This window comes from Astatotilapia calliptera, chromosome 3, assembly GCF_964374335.1.
Source record: "Astatotilapia calliptera chromosome 3, fAstCal68.1, whole genome shotgun sequence".
Classification (NCBI taxonomy): Eukaryota; Metazoa; Chordata; class Actinopteri; order Cichliformes; family Cichlidae; genus Astatotilapia; species Astatotilapia calliptera.
The window spans coordinates 49400024-49425973 of record NC_137424.1 but is presented as its reverse complement, the minus strand read 5'-3'; the positions used below and the strand labels follow the sequence as shown (position 1 = coordinate 49425973).

Here is a 25950-nt window from a genome sequence, read left to right as displayed (position 1 = left end):
TGTCGGAGCGTTTTGTAATACCAGCTTCATTCACCCAGTCTCGCACCCTGTCTAAATGTGTCTAAATCCCTTGTCAAACATCTGTACACCTCAACCTGAGAGTAGTATAAATCCCGCTTTAGCCAGCTAGCATACTGGTATAAGATTCACAAGTAGCAAATGAAAAAGCTAGGACTGGTAAAAATCTGGTAAATGGAAATATCCAAATGATGAGATCCACGAGGGAGAGACAATCCTGATTCGAGCGGTGGTTCTGCGCATGCACTTTATGGTTATATTTATTAAAGTTAATCTAGATGTGTTAAAATTACTGAAATTTGTTTTGGTTTTTTGTATGACATCACTTGTCACTTTTTTGACAGTCGTATGGTAACACTCAATTTGTCACACACACACACACACACACACACACCCACACACACAGATTTTTATTTCTTTTTTAATAACAATTCCATACATGCTTTCCGACCGGTTTGTCTGGTCCGACTTGGCTGTCCTGCTGGTGGGCCGGGCTGTGAGCTTACGTAGGGGACGGACGGGGTGAGGCGAAGCTTTAAATGAGGCTGGGTGGCGTTGCTGTGGCGTTTATTTGGCCATGTGGAGGAGAAGGACCGGAGAAGTTGGTTTTTAGATGGTTGTCGTCTTATGTTTTTGCTGCTTCAAAGGATTGCACGCGAGCGTTTGGCTTCTACTAGCTAACTGCTCTTTTTAATAGAGTGCGCGAGGCACTTTAATTAACTTTTTAATTTAAAATAAAAGCAAACAGGGGAAGTGACAGCTTTATGTAACTTTTTAATCAACCCCTCAGGGAGTGTAAATTACTTTTTTAAGTGTTAAAATTCCTTTAAGAAAATTAATAAACTTTTCCAGTTTACCTCGCGCCATGGAGAGGATCGACGACGGTTACTCGGCAACGCAGGAGTATCCACATCCGTTCATTCACAAAATGAAGCTGACCAGGGCGCAAAGGATCCGGGTAACGCTCAAATATATATCGATTTAATATAGAAAATAAAATAGAAAAACTCATATAATGACGTGTTTAATTTTAGTGACCATCAGTCATTCAAACATTGAGTGTTAACACCTGAAACCAACCATATGATGATTTTTACCAACACGGAAAGAGGAGCCAGTCACTAAAAAGTTATTTACGAAGTATTTACTATCAAGCGTTTTCTCTTGGGACTCTTCCGGTTTCCCATTTTCTTCTATGTTTGCCAATTTTTTTTTTCTCATATCGATACAATCTTCAGTTTAGGCTTCCACAGCTCCCTGTTTCTCTGAGATCACAAGCAAATGAGCCAAGTCATAAATGTTTCCCAGCACGGATAAGCGGGCTTGATGATGAGAACAACATACCAGAGGGTTCCACAACTTTGGAAAACTTAATCAGTGTGGCTGGGTGTAAAACTGCACCTCTATGGGCATCTGAGTGTGTTCCCCTTATACGCAGGACGAACTTCACAGGTGCAAAGCTCTAATCTTAATTTTATTCAGTAGTTTCAGACTAAAGTTGTAAAACCATCAAATAAAAGGCTATTTAATAGCCACAAATCAGGGTTTTCCTGTCACAAAATGGGACTTTGGTGACTGAATAAACTAACTAACCAATAAAGGAGTCCGTCTGTTACATTATTTGACAGAAATCTGTGCCTCATTTGTAAATATTTGCTAAGCAAAAATGTCCACTGTGATTCATTCTGATGAAACTAGGTTTAAACAAATGTATTTATCGCAGCGCTGCTAATTTCAAATCATGCAAAGTCCAGTTTCTGAGCGGTATGAGATTTATTGGGTCGTATGTGTGACTGCGCATTTAATGTATTTCTTCTGATCTCACAGGGTATCATCCTCGGCAGCATCCTCTTCCCCATACGCGTCACCTTGGCGGTCCTTTTCTTCCTTATAATGTGGCCCATCGCCCGGCTGCGATTGGCCGGCCTGTCCGAGGAGGAGCGCTCCAAACCCGTAGAAGGCTGGCGCCGCTGGTTTTACCACCCAATCATCTGGCTGCTGAGCAGAGCTGTGTTCTTCTCTCTGGGTTTCTACTGGATTAAGGTCAAAGGTCGCAGGGCAAACCTGAAGGAGGCTCCGGTGCTGGTGGTGGCGCCCCACAGCAGCTTTCTGGACATGCTGGTTTTTTGCCCGGCCCAGCTGGCGACGGTGGTGTCGAGGTCAGAGAACACCAGCCTGCCGGTCATAGGAGGTAAACAAGAGTAGCTCTTAGCTAGTTCTTAAGATTTATCAATGTATACATTTCCTTCACGCGCATTTTTTTTTTATTGTGGCTCGACAATAATGGCAATTTTCAAGTAAAACAGTTAGAAATTACATACATTGTACAGGGATAGGTGTCAGAGAACTATGACATGACAGAAGAATAGCAGCAAGAGTGAAAGGGAAGCTTTACAAGATGGTAGTGAGGCCTGCTGTGATGTGATGTAATGTGTGGTTTGGAGACAATGGCACTGACAGAAAGATGGAGATGCTTAGATTTTCCCTGGGAATGATCAGAATGGACAAGAGTAGAAATGAGACAAAGAGACTGAGATGGTTTAAACATGTGCAGAGGAGGAACACTGGGTATATTGGACAAAGGATGTCGAAGATGGAGCTGCCAGGCAAAGAGGAAGACCTCAGAGGAGATTTGTGGATATAGTGAAGAGGGTTGGTGTGACAGAAGAGGAGGATGCTAGGAACAGGGTGGAGATGGAGGCAGATGATCCGTGAATTTGTTTGCGTTGAAGCCATCACTGTAGCCTCTGAGGAGCTGAAGCACACTCGCACATTTCTGACACCGATAATGAATAAAGAAATTAACTGTTAGATTAATGTGTGCCTCCTTTTCTTGAGAATTCTGCTGCTGCCGTGCTAGAAGCCCTGCAAACTTGCCCACACAGCTTATTGCATGCTGATGTAAGGTGCTGCTGAGCTATGGTCTTACATAGGGCGTACATGCTGCTTCCTTTCAGATGTCTCCATGTCTGCTGTAGGAGAGAAATCTGCCTTTGATCGCGTGTTTTATCTTTTATGGGAACCCCTCGGCTATTCTGCTGACTCAGCCTCCGATGACAACATGAAGGTCGAGGCTTCAAGTGCAGACTTCCTTGTTTACAAGGAACTTGTTACTTGTTTATCTAGGTTGGATTTCATAAAAGTCAAAATGTAATGCGCAGTATTTGCAGTTATAGATATAGTTATATCTTTTCTTGTTTCTCTCTTTTTTCATCCTCTTGTCTTTACATCTGAATTAGCTGAATTCTCTGACTGACAGTCAGAAAGCTCCACCACAGTGTAAAACAAACTCACTGCTGGGAATCCATCCTGAAACCCCTCAGCACTTCTAGTTGAGCTGTTATTTTGCAGCATTATCTAATTTAACTTAATTTCACAGGTTAAAAAAAACTGCACATATAGAACAACCACACAACTGATAATAAACACCTGAAAAGTTTCCCAACTTTGCCCCCAAATAAGTTTTTAAGAAAGCTTTTTTCTCCTCTGGATTGTAAACCTATCTGCTTTCAGTCACTTGGTTGCATTTTTGTAATGACAAGTGCCTGGGTGACATCATATTTTCCTGTGCTGTGGAGGTATTCACAGTGCAGTGTGCTGATAACAGCAGGCATTCGCTCTCCACCTTTTTCACACAAACAATCCAGAGCGATATTTGGCCATCGAACAGTTAGAGTAGGGGGTGGGGGAACTCCAGACCTCAAGGGCCGGTGTCCTGCAGGTTTTAGATGTGTCCTTGATCCAAAACAGATTATTTAAATGGCTAAATTACCTCCTCAACATGTCTTGAAGTTCTCCAGAGGCCTGGTAATGAACTAATCATTTGATTCAGGTGTGTTGACCCAGGGTGAGATCTAAAACCTGCAGGACACCGGTCCTTGAGGCCTGGAGTTCAGCGCCCCTGTGTTCTGCAAGCATGCGAGGAGATCCAAAGATAAAGAAGCGGCCCACACCGCTCGCTCCTGATCTGCTGCGTCTTACAGGGTGTCTTGCTTTCTGGTTCTGATTCTTGTTCTTTTCTTAATTGTGTTTCAGCTCTGCTGGAGTTCAACCAGTCTGTGCTGGTGAGCAGGAAGGATCCAGAGTCGAGAAAAAAAGCTGTCGCTCAACTCAATGAGAGGTTGACCTCCGACGGCTACTGGCCTCAGGTGAGACTTTGGCGGCTGACAGAATGTCACTCCTCCCTCGGCTGGGTTCTTGTTTACAGAAGTGAAATTTCTACCAAATTATCCCGTCAGACTTGGCAGCAGTTTGAGGAATGCAAAGCAGATTAAAGATAATCTTTTAATGGGAATGGTCCTTCTGTTGTTTACTGCTTGTGGTTTAGAAAAAATCTGTAGTTTGTCACAAGCAGTTGAGCAGTTGATCACGATTAGATTAGGTCCTCTTGATGGAAGAAGAGGGAAATGATCCACTTTTCTGCCTCACGGGAACACATTTGTTTACATTTGTGTCCTTAACGACAGTGTACACCAGGGGTCCCCAATCCCAGTCCACGAGGGCCGGTGTCCCTGCAGGTTTTAGATGTATCCTTGATCCATCACAGCTGATTTAAATGGATAAATTACAATCAACATGTCTTGAAGTTCTCCAGAGGCCTGGTAATGACCTAATCATGTGATTCAGGTGTGTTGACCCAGGGTGAGATCTAAAACCTGCAGGGACACCGGCCCTCGTGGACTGAGATTGGGGACCCCTGGTTTACACACTGAAAAAGTCACCTCAGGGCAGCTGTTACTGCTGGTAGAAAAAGCGGGGACACAGATTAAAAGACTCAGTGTTTATGAAGAGAAAAGTAAAATAACTATGTGAAATTGTGGATGAGAAGATAAGGGATGTTGATGTTTCCCAAAGAGCTTAAAGTGAAAGGAGCCATAAGCAGTCTGAAAGTCCCGTGTGAGGTGGCAACACTGCCATGACATCACAAGCCTGGAAATCGTTCTCTCAGCTCACCGCTTCTTTTCATTTCTGTCCAGATGCTGATGTTTCCCGAGGGGACAACGACTAACGGCAGTGCTCTCATCAAATTCAAGCCCGGTGAGTGGGACCTACGCGTGCGACTCACGTAGGTGACATCATGCTGGTTTTCCAGCCGTTTGAACAAATGATGCAGGAATGACCTGTGTGAGCGGGAAGGGCGAAGCTGCACATTGTGCTGCTGCTGTGTGATTAACTGCTCCTCTCTTCCTCCTGTCTCCATCTGTGTCATGAAAGGTGCCTTTCTCGCTGGAGTTCCTGTCCAACCTGTGCTGCTGCATTACCCCAACAAGCTGGTGAGTAACACCATGGGCGTGCTGCTGGTGACTGCAGACGCCTTCTTTGGCTCTTTTAGGTTATATTAATCATTTGAGCCCTTCCATATTTTACACAGGACTGCCATTTTTGTCGGCTCTGATTCCGTTTATCGTACCTGGACCGTGTCCTCGGTCTGTGACAGATATTCTCAAATGTTCCTGGGTCTTTGTTTTTAAAGAGGTCTGTGATCACAGCTCAGGTTTATGCCACACTGGGCTGGTTTGCCTGAAACTGCAGCTGTTCATCCACAGAGAGATCTGTACCAGGGAGGTGCTGTTTGGGTAAACGGGCCTCAAGCATTATCCAAATGTTTCCCATGCACCCCATACATGATATGATTGAATGGCTTTAATGAATCATGTCTTTAAGGATGGCCTTGGTGTTCATTCAGGGTTCGTAACGTGTCTTGAGGATCAGCTGAGGTTGCATTTGTGAACACACTGTGATGTTTACTCAGGCACTGTGTTTGCACACTGGGTACTACCGAGGTGTGCCGGGACTGACTGGTATTATATATGCTATAAAATAAAAGAATAATAACCCCTCCCACTCTGGGAAAGCAACTCAGAGGAAAGATAAGAAAACTTTAAATTTTTATTTAAATTTGTTGTCTCTTCTTCAGGATACTGTTCGCTGGACATACAAAGGCACAGCCTGGTGAGTTCCTTCATTGCTTCACCTGCACATCTGTCACACATGTTTAATGTCAGGGTTTAGTTTAGCAAACCCCAGAAACAAATGAAAATAAAAATCTACTTAAGGTAAGCTCCAAGTAAGAACTTGGTGCTTAAAATAATTATACAAGAGCAGCTTTTCAGCATCCTTATGCTTTTTCTAGAAGCTCAATGCAGTGCTTATCATTGTCAGCTGTAACAGATCAGCAGGGCCTGTGCTATGAAACAAGTCCAACACAACCAAGACGTCTGGCTTTATCTGGTTTCACTTATGCTACCATCTGCAATCAGGATAAGCAGTCGCACGAACGTCGCTTGAGATGAGCGCGTTCGTGTGGAAAAAGGTGGCATCGCCAGTCTGACCAATCACGGGCACGGGTGTATATTTTTACAAAGATAAAACCGCTACGTCAGAGAGATATGAAGAGAACAAACACACAATGTGTGTGAGCTTCAAGTGCTTTTGTCAGACTAGAAAAGATTTCTTGTATCAATAAAGTTTGGCCTGTTTGAAGCTGGGATGGAAAGTGGGCAAAAAGTCTGACTGCACAAGTTCAAAAGACTTCTCGGTGCCACGGCTCGAATATTAAGAGACATGTGCTTACAGTTAAGGGTCCCATCAAAGTTTTGTTTGGGAGATGGTTTGTTTTTTTCCTTCCAGCTGCAGCTCTGTTGGTGTTTAACAGTCTGAGAGCAAGAAGAGAATATAAACAGAATCACCCCACTTCTGTAAACCTTCGAAGTTGCTTTTAAGAATCTGTATTTCTTACTGATGCTCATCAGGGAGAGAAAAAGACTTTAAAAACTCAAGTTTGTCCTACTCTCTGTACACAGAGCTGAGAGATCATCCAGGAATGTCGATGCAATTCTTCAGATTAGTCAGCAGCCATCGTTTTCATACCTGTCTGTCGCTAATCTCCAACATAACTTGCTCCAGACTAGCGTACGTTGCCATGGTGAACCGCCCACCACACCAACAGGTTTAGCTTCTGTTTCTAACACATACAACATATCAATAATTCAATTACACTGGGGGGAAAAATGCAAGGATATTGGCAATATTGTTGCAAATAATCAAGTCATTTGTATAAATTTTATGATGTAGACAATATAGAAGAATGGAGCAAAATTTAAAAAGCAGAAACCAGTGTTTTGTTTTGGGGTTTTTTGTTTATTTTAAAAAAGCTCTGCATAAGGGTCAAAATTTTAATGTAATAAGTGTGTAAATGTAAGTTAGTGAAGAAAGAAGTGTGATATTGTCAGAGCATGGTAGTGGAGGAAGCCTTCCTCTTAGAGAGCGTTTTTGTTTATGACCTTTCGAAGCCCTTGTGAAGCTAAACGAGGCTGGAGCGTTCCGGACTTTGCACTCTAAGGAAATGTGCTCGTTTTTTCCAGCGTAATACTGACCGCACCTGACAACTCGTTATTGCGTTTTTAGAGATTTGACACAAAATATACAACATCAAAACTCAGAATTACTCTTTTTGTATACCAAAACACAAGAACAGAAAACAAAGGACAAACGTAGGTGGGGAAAATGTTAATCGAAGTTAGCTAGTGTACACAGGGAAGGGGGGATGCTGATTTTCCACTCCAATGATCCTGCCTTCTCTCACAGCTCGTCTTTGGTGGGACAGATGTGATCTTGTCCCATCATAGCAGCCAAATATGGCGCCATTGTTATTCAGGTGAATATAATACCCCTCCAGAAATGACTCTGGACCAGACGGGACCAAAACAGGTGTTCTTAAACAGTATTATCGAGCGCTATACACCAAGATCCCTTTAACATATTTCTCCACAGTAGCACCCCTGCACACAGGATCCTGCCTGAACTGTGATTTAGTCAAAACAAAATGCTAATTTTTCATGATGAATCTAATCTTCTGCTCTGTGTGTTAGGACCGAGGCTCTGTGGCACACGGTGTCCCAGCCGTACACCAACGTGACTGTTGAGGTGAGAACTGGTCATTCAGCTTATCAAACAAAAGCGTATATATCTACAACTTGTGGAAATGTCCTTTTACACACCCACACCTCAGTGATGTGGGTGTGTACGCCCACGTGTGTGTTTAGCACAATCTGACATTATTGTTAATTGTAGTGACAGGTTACAGCCATGACTGGGTGTGGGCAGAGGTGTGACAGAGTTGGCGTGGTTTAAAAAAAAAAAAAAAGTGTGTGTGTGTGTGTTGACTTTTGCCTCTCTGTTGAACTGTTACTGTGACTACACAAACAGTGTTTATCTCTTTATTGTGCTGCAGTTCCTGCCAGTTTACAACCCTTCAGAGGAGGAGAAGAAGGACCCCAACCTGTACGCAGACAACGTTCAGAAACTCATGGCCAGGTGAGGCGCACATTTTCCCTCATTTTATGACACGTCAGCCTAACAGTTTGGCTGCAGCCGCTGATTAATTAAAGTTAAAGTGGATTGTTGAATGCCTCCTTTTTTTCTTTTTCTTTTTTTTAATAATCCCACTTACTGGTTCTCCCTGTTATGGGGAACTGGTTTGTTGCTCATGTTACAGTAGACATGCATTACAATGGAGGTACATTCCTGTAATTCCTGTGTCCAAGCACCAAAAGAATGTAAGCAAAACCAACAGTGGAGATTCAAAAATTGCAGTACTTCCACTGACCACATCAACTAAGTATTGTTACCAATAAAACCAAAGCACAGACTTACTGCACACGTTTAGCTTAATTTTATTCAGATAAGCCAATAGAAAGGTCTCACAAGGCCCCAGCAGCACATATGTCAATAGCAACAGGCGGTTGCAGACCAGTCTCTAGGCCTGTGTGACTGGAACCTTATTCACTTGATCCTACCTATCACACATCCCAGAGGGCCAACAAGTGGTTAGCAGTTTACCTCAAAAGCACCAGAACGTATCTTTTACCAACAGTTGTCACCACCTGGTGGCATGCAGAGAAACTGCAGGTTTAAACATGCCTTCTGGTCCTTGAATTTCTGAGTTTTTAAATACTTTCTGGCTCTGTTTGGTGATTTTGTGTTTTGTGTGTTATCTCTGCAATGTCACATTTTTATGATGTGTAGTTACGTGTGAGCAGTCACAGGAAATTATATTTCATGTAGTTTTAGGTTGGATCTTATGTACGAGGCAGATAGAGGAGAAAAGTAAAAGCTTTCTCTTGGTGAGGGATTTGTGTCTGCTGGTTGTTGTGACGTAGCTGTTTCTCCTGTGTGTTAGGGCCCTTGGAGTCCCCGCTACAGACCACGTGATGGAGGGTGGGGTTCCCGTCAGCAAAGTCGGTGGTCTGTCCCTCCCGCTGGAGTCTCCAGCCAGAGAAACGCTGACGCTGCTGCACAAAAACGGGTGAGAGATTACTCCTGCTCATGTTTTACTAAACTTTAAAACCTTTCATCTCCATCACACATCAGCTTACTTCACCTCCTTTATCCTCCTCTCCGTCAGTCTGGGAGCACATGAAGTACAGACTGCTCTGGACAGGATGATTGACAGGTGTCGCTCAGGAGCTCAGGGTGCAAAGGTCAGCGCAGAGGAGCTCGCCTCCATGCTCGGGCTGAGCCACCAGCAGACAGCTGTCCACATCTGCGGCCTCTACTCCAAGGTACGGTCGGGTGTACGCGCTGCAGCCGAGTCAGACCGTCCTCTTAGGTTTTATGGCTATAAACTGCGCCTGAGTGCACACTGTGTGCACCAAATATTTGTTTTTCACAAGAACTCGCGACAGCTGAGTCAACTATACTCAGATCTGAGAAGTCGATAAGCCGACAAGATTCAAAATGAAATGCTTCAGCCGCTTTCGATGAACTGATTCTTCAAGGAGGGAGGGCACGACAAAGGTTCAGCGCGTTTCTCTGTTGCTGTTAGAAACTGCAGATGTTTGTGTAGCAATTAGTGACGAGGTGAAACACAAACCCTTCCATCCATCTGTAACTCGTACTTACTGGCAGCAGGTTGAGCAGAGCATTTTAAAAGCTCGTCGGCCAGCTTCTTGTTAAAGAGTTTGTGCGACGCTCGAGTGAGAACGGTACAGATGATTCTCACAATCCACAGAAAGAGCAGATCTATTCAGAGGAGCAAGGACAAACTAAACCCTGATGAATGTTAACCGATAAGTCACAAACTCGCAGCTGCTTCTTCTAACCACAGGATCCTGGATTTAAAAAGCCCTGCTGTGTTTACCGAGAGCAAACAGATCTTGGGGCATATCATAAAGACGCGTGCATTGTGATTTTGGTGTTTTGATTTATAAATGAGGCGTTATAATAACTCATCTGTGCTTTTTCAGATTATGCAACATTTAAAAAGCTGAGAGGGAGAAGGTGCTGATGTAATCTGTGTGTTTTTAGGATGACTCTGTGGACCTGAGGCACATCTATTTTAGTGTCGCACCCCTGACTGGATGTGTTGACCTGAAGACACTGCTTCACTCTGCTTTCACTGTAAGTCCTGCTGATCGCCTCACCTTTCTCCACTTTCCCCTGTCTGCCTTTAGAAATATGACACATAGTCAGGATATAATTTTAACTCCGCAGTAAGAAATTACAGAATTAAAGAGCCCTGCATGTTTTAGTTTTTAAGACGGACTCCCCCAGTGGGATTTGTGACTTTTCCCTGAGTTCAAACTGTGGAACTTAGGCTCGATCGGCTTGCACAAAAACAGTCTTCACCTCCATAAGGAGCCTTTTTGTACCTCCTGCTGTTTTCTTGATTGTTCACTGTTTGTTTTTCAGTTGTTTAACAGAGAGGGCGGAGGCAGCCTGAGTGAAAGGGAGCTGTCGGACCTGATGGAGGCGCTGGTGGGCATCCCTCAGCACAGAATTGCCGAGCTCTACGCCGCCGCCTCCGATGAGAACCGGCTCACTGAAGGTGAGAATCAGCTGAACAGTGTAGATGAGCTGCAAAAGAACAAATTTCCCTCAAGAACCAGGGCGGTCAGTGAATGCCTGTTACTAGACAGTAGTAAAAACCATCCCTGCTGTGGCTTTGTTTCCACAGAGAGTCTGCTGCGGGTGCTGACTGCCCACCCAACCTTTCAGAAAGTGACGAAAGAGTACCTGAGGCCCGAGGAGGCTGCAGGTACTCTATCCAACGGGAGGTCTGTGAACAATAACGGATCAGTTTACAACAACAGCAAGAAGTCTGAATGAGGACCTCGCAGTGGGTTATTTTAGGGGGGGCAGATTGAACCGGAATACTGGACAGAAGATTGTAGACATGTGAGGCGTGATGTGTTCATTGAAGTATTTATACAGTTCCCCTCTCAGGTGTGTGTGTGTGTGTGTGTGTGTGTGTGTTACTCTGAATAAATCTTTGCTTCAGATGCTGTTAAAGTCCAAAGGTCTTGAACGTGTTATTTATAAAGTTTCTTTGAATGTTTGCTGAGGTGGGGTTTTTATAGGAGTCCAAAGGTTTATTTTTCTACATGAATTTGTGTATTTTTGTTTACACGTGACAAATAAAGTGTCAAGTAAATGAGCTGCTGTCATGTCCTCCATCATTCCTGAATTCTGACTCTGTTCTCTTTCATTCACATAGTCAAATCTTGAAGTGTTCCTTTAATCGTTTTGAGAAGTATATGCACTCACTCAAAAACAGTTGTACACGTATGCCCAATAACGTGCCATCTGAATGTGTAGCTCAATAAAAGACATGACAAAGCTAATATAAGTTTTAAAAAAGTTGACTATAACCGGGGTGCACATAAGTGGTACACAGGTGCGCATGTGCTGTCAAAATAAAAGACCAGATAAGAAGTTGCAACGCGTGTTTGCGTACATAAGATTTTCATAAGAGGACAGACATTTGTTCAGAACTCTTAAAGATGTCGAAGAAGTAAGCTCCTTTAAGCAATTACTTTGGTGTTCCTCCACCTCCAAAGAAATGTCAGGAGTCCAAACTGCAAAAGAAGCGCATATAGTGGTTGCAGGAGGTGAGCTGGTTAACTTCTTTGTGCTCACGCTGTTGCTCCACAGGGTTGTGAAAGAAGCTGAGTAATAATGGGCAAGATAATGATATTTAAAAACTGAAGAGCACAATGAAATAGATAAAAGGCTGCAAAAGTAGTGCAAAACCTCTTAAAACATCTGGTGGAATATCTCACAACTGCTCACGTTAATCAGTAACACTGCCTGCTGTAAACCGAGGATTCCCAGAGAGCATGAGCAAAGTAGCTGAACATTTAAAGAAAAAAATAAAGCCGCAAAGAGTCTGGGTTAAAATTTATCTCTGAAACACGCACTGGATCTGGGTGAATGTATGTGACCTTTTACCCCTCGAGGGCACGCCGTCTCAAACGCAAACAAAACCAGCATCGCTGTGTTTATAAGGGCGAGTTAAAACTCCATCATGCAAGGAAAGAAAAAAAACCATATAGATAATAAAGAAGATCCAGAACCATGCTGCAGCGCTCTCTAAACTCTGAGACAGGTCGAAAAACTCGAAATCAGAGAAACCTCATCCCTAAAGAGGAGATGGACTGTCGCCCACAAACACAGTATGTTACACGCTTTGTTCCAGCCTTGCGTTTGGATAAGTTCAGCAGTAATTCAGCTCTATACAAAGAGTCCTCTCACCCTTTGAAATATCCGGCTTGTTGGGAAAAAGTTGACAAAAGTTTCCAAAATTGTACATCATGAAAAAAAAAATAGAAAACATTAAACAACTGTATGAACAGAATCAATGTTTTAGAACATTTGACCGGTTTTATACTTCAATTTCTTCAATTTTATATATCCGCAGGTTAATTTGGAGCATACTTTGATCTTGCTCTCTCTGCTTCTTAGCGCCTAATTATTCATGTTCAAAGGTTGAAGGTGAAAAGTGAGAAAGCTAAACGTTAACCGACTTTTAACCTACAAGTTGTAACTGGCAAATCTTATATAAATACGTCTCTGCGCCGAAGGCTAAAGGCCTCAGACAAATGATCAGCCAGCGTAGTGAACAATTAGTGCAGAGGGCACGCAAAAGGCAAAGTTCAAAAAGCTGGAAAGTAGGACATGAGGAAAGTGTCTAAAGAGTTTGACTGTGAGACACGAGGAGAGGAATGGTGGCGTGAGGCTGTAAAGGAACAAAGAGAAACAGGACAGAGTGAGATGAAAAAAACATTAAAACTCGTTCTAATATCAATGACTCAACAGGGAGAGAATCGGGACAGTCTTTGATCCTGTTTCTGTGAAAAACCAAACTAGTATCTGTTCTAGGGAAGGCTTTGGGGAGCACACCGGGTCTCGTTTCAGGAAGAGAATCAGGAACATGTCACATTTTTTATGATCTATGTCTGCCTTGCAGCACTGATCAGGCAGTGATGATCAGGAGTTGTGTTTGTTTATCCCAGTCAGTGTCGGGGCTGCAATGCAACCCCTCTGAAAACGCTTTATTGGCCACATTTATGGTCGTGTGTGCTGCGTTTTGTGTTATTTACCATGTGATTGTGTTCTCTGTGCAGTTATATCTCCATAGAGATGCACATCAACAAGAAAGTTGCAGCATTGTATTTGTTTCTACTGTCGGGTACCACGTGTAACACATTGGGACACAACCATGCGGTAATTAACACAAGCTGGATCAATACATAAGTTGGTTTGTAGGATCTACCAAGACTCACTGCAGAGCTCTAAATTAGCTGTTACCGTGATCCAGTGCCCTCTGTATTCCACAGAGGGCATAAAACATGGACATAGCTGCTGTGACTTGATTTTTGGATCTAATCTCTTCATTTTGAAGCCTCAACTTTGGTGTCTTGGCATCTGCCATTTGGTGGTTTTGGAGCCAGAAGTCACCTTATCTGGATGACACAGTCGAGTGCAGATTTATCAACTCATTGCTATCAACAGCTGATAGCAAATTGCCTCTATAAAGAGTGTACGTGTGCAACAAAAGACAGAGCTGTGAAAACTTATTTGCCCACTTTCTAATTTCTGAGGGTTTGTTTTTTTTTTTGCACATTTGTCACACCTACATTTTTCACAAATTTTTAGACAAATTTCAGACAGATTTTAATATTAGACAAAGATAAACCAAGTAAAAAGTTGTTTTTAAAGCTGCCCAGTAGGCACGCCCAGCCATTATTAGGAGCTGTGTGACAAAGTAAGGCTGGCTAAAAGATCCTAAACAGCTAACAAACAAAGTCACTGACATCTGTCAGTCTGGAAAAGGTTATAAAGCCACTTCGAAGGTTTTGGGACTTCACAGTCATCCACAAATGGAGAACACTAAGAAGTGACCGACCTACTAAAACTTCTCCAAGATCACGTCGACGACTTATTCGGGACGTCACAAAAGACCCCAGAACAACATGTAAAAACCTGAGTTAAGGTCAGAGTTCACGATTGATTAATAAAAAAGAGACTGGAAAGAAATGGGAGAGTCCAAGGAGGAAACCCACTGCTGACCAAGAAGAACACAAATGCTTGTCTCATAGTTACCAAATAACATCCTGATGATCTCCAAGAGTTTAGGAGAATATTTTGTTGAGTGATGAGGCAGAAGCAAACGAGTCGTAGATTCATGAAATGAGGGTGAAAGGAGGGCCTTTAACGCAGGGACAGTAATCCAGAGAGAGACAGGGGCAGGGGAGAAACCTCAGCATGCTATTAATAAATAACCCCCAGTGGGTTTATGCAAATAGAAAAGTAGGACAAAAGAAGTAGAGTTAGGAGCCAGAAGAAATACGGACTGAAGTGAGAAAAGGTTGTAGAAGGTGGGAAGGTTGGAAAACACCTTGGTGTTAGCTGTAACTGTGATAACTAGTTTAGGTTTTAGTTTCGTTTTAAATCAGTTTGGTGGATTTGCAGTTTTTATGATTTGAAAATGTGTTTTCTTTAGTCAGAGGTGGACTTTAACTTCATCCCCGACCACTTACAGTAAACCACTCAGTTATTTAGGGCTGTCACCATATCAGATTTTCTTCACATGATTAAAATCATTTAATGATATGATTGGATGTCCGGTACAGAAGATAAAAACTGAATAAAAAATAGCGCTAAGCTGTATTTTTTGTCTGTTTTTGGCAACTGAATTAAAATAGAAGAGAGAGTTTGTATATATAACTGTAAGTGAGCAGGTATACCATCAACCAGACACTGGAACTACTGTAGCTGTCTCTGATACTAGTAAATGGCCTGTATTTATATAGCGCTTTACTAGTCCCTAAGGACCCCAAAGCGCTTTACATATCCAGTCATCCACCCATTCACACACACATTCACACACTGGTGATGGCAGCTACATTGTAGCCACAGCCGCCCTGGGGCGCACTGACAGAGGCGAGGCTGCCGGACACTGGCGCCACCGGGCCCTCTGACCACCACCAGTAGGCAACGGGTGAAGTGTCTTGCCCAAGGACACAACGACCGAGACTGTCCGAGCCGGGGCTCGAACCGGCAACCTTCCGATTACAAGGCGAACTCCCAACTCTTGAGCCACGATCGCCCCAACACCTCTATCAATTTTGGGTCCTGAAACTGATTGTCTCGTTTTCATGATACGTTTTCTGATGTGATGCCCATAATGACTGAGGTTCTTTTAGACAACATCAATTTGGAGGGAAAATGAGGGCAGGTGCTAATTTTCAGTTAGCTTCCAAAGCTTTGGCGAAGTTCGGCTCATATGACATTGTATTAATTGTAAAATGCAATTGTTGGATATTTGTTTGACTTGTAGTAGCAGAAAAGTTGGAATTCTGCAAATAACACATTTTTAAAGCTTATTAAATTATTCATGTCAAGCTGCGTTATCTTTGACATTTTTCACAGATTCGAGTAAAGAAATCTGAGCTGATTATGTTTTGTTTTTGTGACAAACTGCTAGAAACAAAGAGCCCAGTTAGGTGACTTTTTATGCTTGAATGGTCATAGGAGAGTACCAAGTGGCTTAACAAACAAAAAAATCTACCTTTTGTCAATGGTCAAGTACAAGGACTGGACTAAAATTAATGATAATAATGGATTGCATTTATATAGCGCTTTTCGAGACCCTCAAATCGCTTTACAATTCCACTATTCATTCACACACTGGTGGAGGCAAGCTACAGTTGTAGCCACAGCTATCCTGGGGCAGACTGACAGGAGCGAGGCTGCCATATCGCGCCATCGGCCCCTCTGGCCAACACCAGTAGGCGGTAGGGTAAAGTGTCTTGCCCAAGGACACAACGACAGAGAGCCCGGGGGGATCGAACCGGCGACCTTCCGGTTACAGATACGTGCTAGCCTTATATGTGTGTCCCAAAACTGCATAAAATTACTAAAAATTTTCTGATATGGCTCAAAAAAGGTTTGCCAATTTATCTACGCTTCCAAACTGAAACCCAAAGAAGAGCAGAGGTGCAGCCAAAATAACTGAAATAATATTCAGGCTAACTCTCAGAATTGCACCACATACACAGTGTTTGCCTCACATTTAGTTTGGTGACATCTGGTTTCCCTTCTGAGCACATTTATGAATGTAGTTTGTTAGTGTTGATGACTGATGACACTCAAATATAGTAACTTCTGGCTGCAAAAATCGACAGTACGGCAGCTAACATGCTAACACTGAGGCGTCAAACTGAGTCCAAGACCAGTGGATGCCTTATTGTGGCTACAAAAATCTTTTGTTAATGCGTCACATCATATTTGAGAGTTGTCTTTCATATTGGGTATGATACAACCACCAGTTTCTAGGGAAAAATGTATATGGAAAAACTGGATAAAAGTGGTTAGTGGAGGTTGCTGATTGGTTGCAAATAAGAGTATAGCTTTGGTTGCTGTTAGATTACCAGTTTTTAATTTTTTTACCCACTAACTACTAGCCTGACGGTAGTAAAACTTGAAAAAGTACAATCCCAAATAGAAATGGAGAAAACTGTGCCTTAATAACATATAGCCAATGGAAGGTGGGTTTATAAAACCAGTCAGCATAAAAGTTTAACTCAAGCATTTGAACACACTGTCAATGCTGTGTTAAAACTAAAATAAAATGTGTTCTATTTTTTAAATATAGAAACTCATTTGAATGAATATTTCAGTTTAATTATAAATTAAATTATATTTTAATTTAACTCAGCCACCTCATTCAGAGTAAGTAACTATCTCTCTAGCACCTCCTGGTGGCTCCAAACTAAATTGCAGCCAAAACCTGTATGGTCCGTATGTTATATACAGAGCTAATATGATATTTGACAGGCTGAGATGCATATAATGGGTATTTGGGACTTCTATGAAATTAAAATGACATTTTAAAGTGTAATTTGTAACTGTTCCCTGGTGTAAGTGAGCTTCTGTACCTTCACCTAGGTAAAGTTTACCTCTCACCCAGCACTTTGACTTCAGGGCTCAGTGGCGTGGGCTGAGCGACTTGTAAAGGGGCGGGACAGGTGATGAAGTAACAAACAGAGGGTATAAATTCTTTAGTATGTGTGCGGTTTGGCCATGAGGACAGTAGAAACTGAAAAATTCGTGGTTTCTGCTAGCTTATCTTTGTTTCTAAGGGTGTCCGAGCTAGCATCAGCTAACACTCAGGTTTTCAAACTCCAAACTGCCAAGGACACTTTTCCGAAAAAAGAGAGGTGCTGAGCAATGAGCGCACCCTGACCAGTTTTTCCCTTTCTTTTTTTCTTTCCTCTGGCATTTTTAGATAAACTTTCAGCAGCAAAGGAGCCTGAATCACATTTTGAACTTTTTATAGTTAGTAAAACTTGTTTTTTTTTTGCTAGTTCGCCATGGAGAGGAAGAGCAGCAGGGCTGCTACACAGGAGTACCCCAACCCTTTCATTCATGAGCTGAAGCTGACCAAGGCGCAGTGGATCAAGGTACTCATTACATGTATTGATTTTATGCTTGGAAGTAGGGCAGGATGTCAGGCAGACCTACTGCCCTGCTTTAAACAGTTAATCTTCTGCTTAACCAGGGACCCTTGCTAACTCTGGGTTTGTCTCCGGTTTTTGGAGGTTATAAAGGTAATCCGCAAAATGCTAATTTATGCTACCAGATGTGATCGCCTGTTTTATTTTGTTTTAAAAGCTCAGTTTCCCACATATTTCTGCTTAAAATTAACTTAAAACATAATCAGAATTAAAATAATCAAAATCCAATTAAATAATCAAAGTGAGTAAATGAAACGGGAATGTTAGATGGATATTTATTTATTGAGGAAAATTATCTACTATTATTAGAAAAAGTATGTAAAAATCTCCTTTTCTGGTCCTTTTTTGTTATTTCCTCTGTAAATTTTGGTATGAATTTCTCAATTAATGTAACCTGATTTTCCCACGCTTTTACTGTAATTAGTAATCAAATTTAGCAAATAAAATTAGTTAATTACTTAATAAGTATAAGGACCCAATAGTAATTACCTAAAATTGGGAAAAATATTTAAAAACTTCTATTCTGACCTTTTTCTCTGAATGTATAACTTGATATAACCTAAATCATCAACCAATTTTTACATATTTTTGCTGTAAATAGATTAAAAACCAGACAAACTGAACAGATTAAATAAGGCTGAGGAAAATGCTCCATTAGTGATTTTAGAGAAGTGTGTCTCTAGGAGCAGCAGTGAATTTAAAGGTTATATTAGAGGTAAATGCTTTGATTCAGGGATGGGGTGAAACTATTTAACTTTTAGGTCTGTTCTCAGACTGTATGTTGGTGACTTTTCTTAAGGCAAATGATGTAGTGAAGGTCAGACGTTAAATCTTTTGTCAGGTTTTTCATGGTCAGATCTACCCATGCCACTTATCGAGCCTTATAGACCTTTTATAATGGGTTATACACCAAGTCACATTAACCTGCTAACATACAAACTCACATCTACTTTTTTAAAACTCAGTTCTTCCGTAATGAGGCATCTCTGTTTTGCTATAGAGATTATAAATCCAAATCATAGTGTTTCTGTACAGAGTATATAAATATTACACATCTGTAAACCAGATGTTTGTTTGGATCTTCTTTGAAAAGTTCGTTTGAACCTTGACACGGAGGAGTTCACTGTAGTTGCTTGTACCCAGATCATCTATATTTTGGTCTTCTAATGATGCTAACATACTATTACGCATACAAACGAGAACTAAAGCGTTTTTTTCATCAATTGTGTGTTTTTTAAGAATTATTTTTCTTAAAAATGAATGAAAGCCATGATGATGTGTTTCACTTGATGGGACCCCTGCATTATGTTTAAACAACTCTAATTTTAGCCCTCTGATCCTGCAGGGCATAATCCTGGGCTGCACCCTGCTCCCCATACGGGTCTTCCTGGCGTGGATCTTGTTAATCGCTGCTTGGATCGTCGCTGTGCCGAGATTGGCTGGCCTGTCTCAGGAGGAACGCTCCAAACCCTTATCAGGCTGGCGCCGCTGGTTGTTCCACCCGATCCTGTGGCTGCTGGGTCGTGCAGTGTTCTTCTGCGTGGGCTTCCATTGGGTTAAGGTGAAAGGTCGTAAGGCGGATGTGAAGGAGGCGCCGATCCTGGTAGTGGCGCCCCACAGCAGCTTCTTGGACATGGTGATCATGTTTCCAGCCGGGGTGCCGTCAGTTGTGTCGCGGTCGGAAAACATAAACCTGCCGGTCATAGGAGGTGAAGAGAGAGATGGAATTTGTTTACTTTGCCATTGTTTATACACCTGGAAGCACCTGTTGGATCGCTAAAGAGTTTCTTTTTAAAGTATCCTGATGGGAGCTGTTGGTGTTTCTTTGTTTTGCTGACTGAGACACAGTTCACATTTTACAGGCTGAGCTGTCACTTTAGTCATTTATTGAGGTCTAGCTTGCGTTTGCAGTATAGACAGGATGCCCACGTACTGTGTAGTAATATCTAAAGTAAAAAATGAAGATGATCCAGTGACAAGATCAGGAGCTTCACTCCTCTAGCTTCTAATCTGCTCTATCTGCTCTAATAGTTCCTGATTAGATTTCTGGGATTTTTTTTAAATGTTTCAGCTCTGCTGGAGTGCAATCAGTCTGTTCTTGTGAGCAGGAGGGATCCTGAGTCCAGGAAAGAAGCCGTCTCAGAGCTAAACAAGAGGGTCACCTCCGATGGATCCTGGCCTCAGGTGAGATGTTTTTGTGTCACTCGATACTCTTGTGGGTCATGTCGTCTTTCTGCTAAAAGGGATCATTAATATATTCAAGTATAAAGACTGAAACTGCCCTTTCTTCATACCTGCATAGATACTGATGTTTCCTGAAGGAACCACAACTAATGGCCGCTGTCTGCTCAGATTCAAGACTGGTGAGTTAAATCTACACACAGAGACAAAGAAAACCCCCTAAAACATAAATAAAATCTCACGTGATGCCATGTTTCATTAAAAACTAAACCTAATAATAATAATGATTAAAAAAAGTTAAAAACACTGTTTCTGAGATCTTAAGCAGCAGATTTGGGTTGTAAAAGAACAAATACATGGAGGTTAAAAGCATATCTAATCGTGTTACATGCTTTGAGCTTCGACTCCTCTCACTCCGTGTCTCAGGCGCTGAGCACTCGACGTAATAGGAGGAATCAAAGATTGAGAAGTGAGTGAGGAGTTCTGTCTTATTTCTGCGTCTCTGTCACATCAGGTGCTTTCGTTCCCGGCGTCCCCGTCCAGCCCGTCGTGTTGCATTACCCCAACGAGCTGGTGAGTAAAATCATTAAAGCAGCAGCTTGATCTGCTAGTTATCAGCAACACAGCAGCTTTTTGTGAATGAAACCAAACTTTTTTGTCAATTACGACGAGGACAAAACCTCCATGACATGAAATGTAATAAATTGTAATTGTACGACAATGCAGAGGCAACATTTAGTTTCCTGCCAGTAGAGTTATGTGTTGATTTGGGGGTGGGTTTTTCAGGCAAGCTTTCACTTGTTTTGCTGCCTGTAGTTAATCTGAATGAATGCACTGTGGCGTTTGCACACGCTGGGTCCTGTCAGCGTGTGCAAACGGGGGAAATGAAATACTGTTAAAGTCATACATGCTGTGAGAAAATGCGTCACTCAGACTGATGCTAAACAGTTTAATGCAAGCTTTTCTCTGACTCTCCCTCAGGATACTATTCGCTGGACATACAAAGGAAGCAACTGGTGAGTCTGCTCACTTCTCCAGCTCAGAATCTGTGTGTTTGACATTTTGAGGCAGCACAAGGAATCAGCTGGAAGCCTCCTGGACTTTGGACCTTTTTTTAAACTCTTTTACTTTCTGAATTTGCTCATGGGCCTGAGAAATGCTGCTCATGAGTTTTAACTAATACACAGAAAGTGAGTATTAGCTTGTTAGCTTTGCATCAGTGTTATAAATCCTGAATGGTTAGTTATACAGAGGGCTACTTAAAAAAGAATGAATTTAACAGACAGTTCAGACAGTTAAATCTGAGACTGAATGTAAGCACAGGTCCCTTTTTTAGCATCAGCAATCAGTTTATTTAAGAAAAATATGTAATAATGAGTCACATATATTACAATGAATTACTTCTTAGGGCTGAAAGTTGTATAAGTGGAAGAAAATAGATGGATGTGTGTATTTTGGAAAAAATAACCAATATCTTCCTGTTTTTGTCTCGTTAGGTTTCAGGTGCTGTTTCACACGCTTTCACAGCCGTGCACCAACATCACTATTGAGGTAAGAGCTCACCGAGGTTAACCACCACGCTTGTTATCAATCATTAGACGTTATCAGCACATCTGATGATGTAAAGGTGTACACAGTGTGCGTTTGGCGCAGGTGATATCAGCAGTGGAGGGTGTGAGCGGAGGTGTGGCAGAGATTACGTCTTCAGTTTTTAGAGCTGCTTTGACAGCGCACGTGTCTGCAGACGAGATCCTCTGCGTGCGTTTGTGTTGATTCGTGTGCCTGCCTCTCTATTGAGCTGTTACTGTTGTCTAGACGCTGTAAACACACAAATCAATGTTTGCCTGTTTATTGTGCTGCAGTTCCTGCCGGTTTACACTCCGTCCGAGGAGGAGAAGAAGGACTCCAGACTCTTTGCAGGCAACGTTCAGAAAGTCATGGCGAGGTGAGACCCACGTCACACAGCTGCTTTTATTATGACTCACTCGTTCGCCTGAGTGTATCAGTACTTGCTTCTGGAAACTGGCGTCTGCTATCAGCCATGCCGAACTAAAACGTGTGTCCCTCCAAACTAAAAGGAATCACAGACACCACTGAACACATGACAAAAACTGCCTATTTTCTGCATCCAGTGTCCTGCAGGACTGTGCGGCTTAGCTGGGCCTTCATCTGAGACCCTGACATGTCACACTCAGCTGTTTTAGCAGTATTGTGCTTTACATAAGATGAATCCACCTGATTACAGCAAGTTAAGGCTCATTGATCGCCTCATAAGAGTTTTGGATGTTGTGTTTTTATAAGTGTACTGTCGTTAAAGATGTCTCATTATCATTCTGAAATGAAACTCAAACTAGCTTTAGCTGTTTTAAATAAAAAAGGCTTGCTGAAAGGCACCTGCTGTTGGTTTTTCTGGTATCTCAGGGACCAAATATTTGTATAATGACTTCGGTGTAGGAAGAATAAATATCTACATTAGTTGTTTTTGTTGGTGTATGTGTAAACTGCACTTTGGAGTCACATTGATCCTAACAGAGCTCACAGCCAGTGTTTCCATTTAGAAAGAAGAAAATGTTAGAATAATAACAGAATCATCCAGTAATTCAAATAGAATCACTCCAGACCTGAAAGGACTCTTCAGGCAGATTAAAGGGAAATCTTTGCTTGACTTTGTGTCAGTTGTTGTAATCTGTTTGCTTTTTTCTTCTGTATGTTAGCGCTCTGGGAGTCCCTGCCTCAGACTACGTGATGGCAGGCCGGATTCCAGTCAGTAAGCTGAATGACCTCTCTGTCCCGCTTGAGTCTCCTGGGAAAGAAGCAATGACACTTCTATACAGAAAAGGGTGAGAGCCCGTTTGGATTTACCTTTTACTAAATCTGGTTTATTTATCACGTGAGAAACTCCTCCTCATCCTCTCCTCACACTGTGGTCTTTGTCCTCCTCTCCTATCAGTCTGGGCCCACGTGATGTAGAGGCAGCGTTGGACAGGATGATTGACAGGTGTCGCTCAGGAGCCGAGGGCACAAAGGCCAACGCAGAGGAGCTCGCCTCCATTCTCGGGCTTAACAAAAAGACAGCCATCCACATCTGCAGCCTCTACTCTAAGGTACTCTTATTGTTAGAGGCAGCCAAGCTCTTCCTCAGCCACAGATGTTCCAGATGTTTTGATTTTTGAGGCTTGTCAGTTTATTCAGTAGCATATGAGTTTGCTGAAGGAAGCAGAGCAGAAGAAAGGCCACCAAAATAAAAGCTCAGGTGACAGAGAACGTGTTTTTGTGTGCTTGTTTTGTTTCAGGATGACACTGTGGACCTCAGACACATCTACTTCAATATGGCAGCCCTTATCGGACATGTGGACGAGATCTCTCTGTTTCACTCTGCTTTCGCTGTAAGTTCTGCTCTCTTAGATTCATATTTCGAGCAGACCTCTTGTTTTTGTCGGTGATGACACAGCCGTCTTGTGTTGCAGGCGTTCGACAGAGAGGGCAGAGGCAGTCTGACTAAAGAGGAGCTGACCGAGCTCATGGGAGCACTGCTGGGTGTTCCTCAGCAGAGCACCGAGGAGCTCTACGACACTGCCACCGAGGACCAGGAGCAGCTCACTGAAGGTGAGAGTCAAACGGCGAAGCAGCTGCTGACGGCACATCGCTGTGCAGCCGCTGGAGATTATAGAGCTGCGTGTTAGCGTTGTTGCATACAAACTACAAACTCGTGGTGAGTGTGAGGATTAGCGAAAAAGGTGCAGACACAGGAAGTTTTAGCCGCTTGTCAAGTGATGAAGCATCGACCTTGCTTGGTTGAGGCTAATATCTGCTTTAACGTGTTGTAGTGTATTGTGTTTTATTTTATTTAAACAAGCCCCTAAAAATAATCAGTGGTCACTGTGGGCTTCTCTGGCTGTTTATTAGCACCGTTTATGTGCAGCACATCTTTAAGCTCAGTGTTTAAAGGCTTACAAGGTTCACGGGTCACCAGACACAGAAGTGAGTGCCCCATAAAAGAATCACTCTGAGTCTGCCTAAGATTTCAGTGGCTACATGAAGCAGAGGATCAGGACGTTTTGATAGCCAGTAATACAAACCACACAGCAGCATATTAATTACTAACCTTGTGTTGTGGATCGATCCTCTCAGCTGTTCTCCTGACTGTTTGCCATATGATTTCATTTGTCTCTGCCCATCAGGGACCTTCACATTGATTTTTATTGAGGGGAAAACGCTCATGCTCCAGCTTCACTGTGCTAATGTGTTTATATTACCCTAACCATAGCCTGTAGCTAGCCACCAGGCAGTGCACTGTTATATCCCAGCTAGCCCAACTTCAATAATCCCACAAATATAGCTGCTGTTTATTTCCTGTTGTCATTTATGTGTGAAGTAACAGCAGAGCTGCACGTTTTAGCTTATTAGAAATCCCTCAGTAAGAACGCTTTGAACTCTAGGTGATGCTGCAGTGTTTGAGCTTAGGAGCCAAACAAGAGTTTGGACTCACTAACAACTAATCGTGTCAGAAAAACACGGGATAACAAAAACTTTGAAACCACAAACTGGAATATTGAGGCTGAATTTCCAACTGAATTTCGTGTTTCCAATGGGAATAATGCATGTCGACATTTGATGTGCAACACTACATGAAACACAAGGCTGGAAGGAAGATAACTCAAAGGATTAAGAACCCACGAGGGCCATCACATCCACCAGCAGAGAGTTACGTCTGTAAATAATAAACTAGCTGCATTAACACAGGAGCATAAACACATAGCTAGCCTGCAGGACCATGTTTGTGGGCTTCTTTGATGAAGTCCTCAGTTTAATGTGACAGCTCTTTTACTCAGCTCAGGTTTTTTGTACTTATTTACTGTTGACAGTGATTAAAATAACCTCTTTGCTCCCCGAGCCTGGGGATCTGGGCCTCTGCATCAGCCGACTGAAAAGCCAGTTTTGTCTAGTTTATTAGTAACTTTATATTTTATACTACAAATTTCTATCAGAAAAAATAATCATCAAACCTAGAGGATACATGTGTTTAACCTGAGCTTGGTCTTCACTGAGCTGTGGTGCCTTGTGCTGTGTTAAACTAAACTGAGGGGGATGGGAGGAGCTAAAATGTCTTCACATTTCCATAGAGAGCTTGCTGCTCGTGTTGACAACCCACCCGATATATCAGAAAGTGACAAAGGAGATCCTGCAGTCCAAGAGACTGCCATCCGCCAACGGGACGTCTGTGAACAACAATAGAAGCCTCCTGAACAGCTCCGTTAATGAGGACAAGAAGTCCGAATGATGATCTCCTCTCTGTAATTGGACCTTCTTTGTGTTTCCCCAGAGTGCACGATGGCGGGGCCAGATAGAAACAGAACAGAAACAGCTAAAGATTGTATTTTCAGCTTTTAAGTCTTTTTTTCCAGCTGTTATGTTTCAAAAAGTGTTACATATCCTATTAGTCTGCACCGACACAGAAAAGCCAAAAAAAGAACCTCTGAGGTTTAAAGTTAGTCTGAGTGATGCTGCTGTGGTGCTCTGAGGTGTGAGGACAGCTCCTGTTTTTTTTTCATCCTCATCGTGTACAGTCACTGTCATTTGTATTTATAACCTTTCCACTCATATGTGTTTTAGTGACTTTTGTGTTGTTAAAGGGATAACGATGATGATGATGATAGTAATGATGATAATTGCATGTGCAAAAACAAAGTATACTCTGGAAGATTTATTCTGTGTGAATGAACCATGTTTACATTTAACAATAAACTGTGAATTCATTTACAAAACCTTGTTTGTTTTCCCGCCTTAAGCGCCTGTAACAGATCAAACTGCAGCAGGAAATGGACGTTAAGAGTCCTGAGGTGTTTGTCACAAATAAACATCATTTTTCTCTTACTCATTTATTTTTCTTTCAAACTGTTGCTCCTAGCTTCTTTTGGCTTTCCTGCTTTTTTTGTGGGACTCTACTCCA

At 42.4% G+C, this 25950-nt stretch overlaps 2 protein-coding genes across 3 annotated transcripts; both read left to right on the top strand.

Annotated features, from left to right (window-relative positions):
- The first annotated feature begins 585 nt into the window (after positions 1-585).
- lpcat4 (lysophosphatidylcholine acyltransferase 4) lies at positions 586-11455 on the top strand. Of its 2 annotated transcripts, none has more exons than XM_026162646.2 (13): positions 586-976; positions 1846-2209; positions 4054-4166; positions 4995-5055; positions 5233-5291; positions 5936-5970; positions 7890-7944; positions 8252-8334; positions 9200-9325; positions 9425-9581; positions 10327-10419; positions 10711-10846; positions 10976-11455. In XM_026162646.2, exons 1-13 carry the CDS (start codon positions 884-886, stop codon positions 11125-11127), a joined length of 1527 nt encoding a protein of 508 aa, XP_026018431.1. In that variant the 5' UTR covers positions 586-883; the 3' UTR covers positions 11128-11455. The 2 variants fall into 2 exon arrangements, with proteins under 2 accessions (XP_026018431.1, XP_080147809.1); XM_080291683.1 differs by lacking the exon at positions 586-976 and adding an exon at positions 1357-1470.
- A 5892-nt stretch (positions 11456-17347) lies between these two features.
- LOC113019121 (lysophospholipid acyltransferase LPCAT4-like) lies at positions 17348-25874 on the top strand. The gene is made up of 13 exons (XM_026162650.2): positions 17348-17765; positions 19165-19528; positions 19891-20003; positions 20122-20182; positions 20515-20573; positions 20982-21016; positions 21497-21551; positions 21863-21945; positions 22715-22840; positions 22951-23104; positions 23294-23386; positions 23468-23606; positions 25124-25874. The coding sequence occupies exons 1-13, from the start codon at positions 17676-17678 to the stop codon at positions 25279-25281; spliced, it is 1530 nt and encodes a 509-aa protein (XP_026018435.2). The 5' UTR covers positions 17348-17675; the 3' UTR covers positions 25282-25874.
- Positions 25875-25950: the final 76 nt, after the last annotated feature.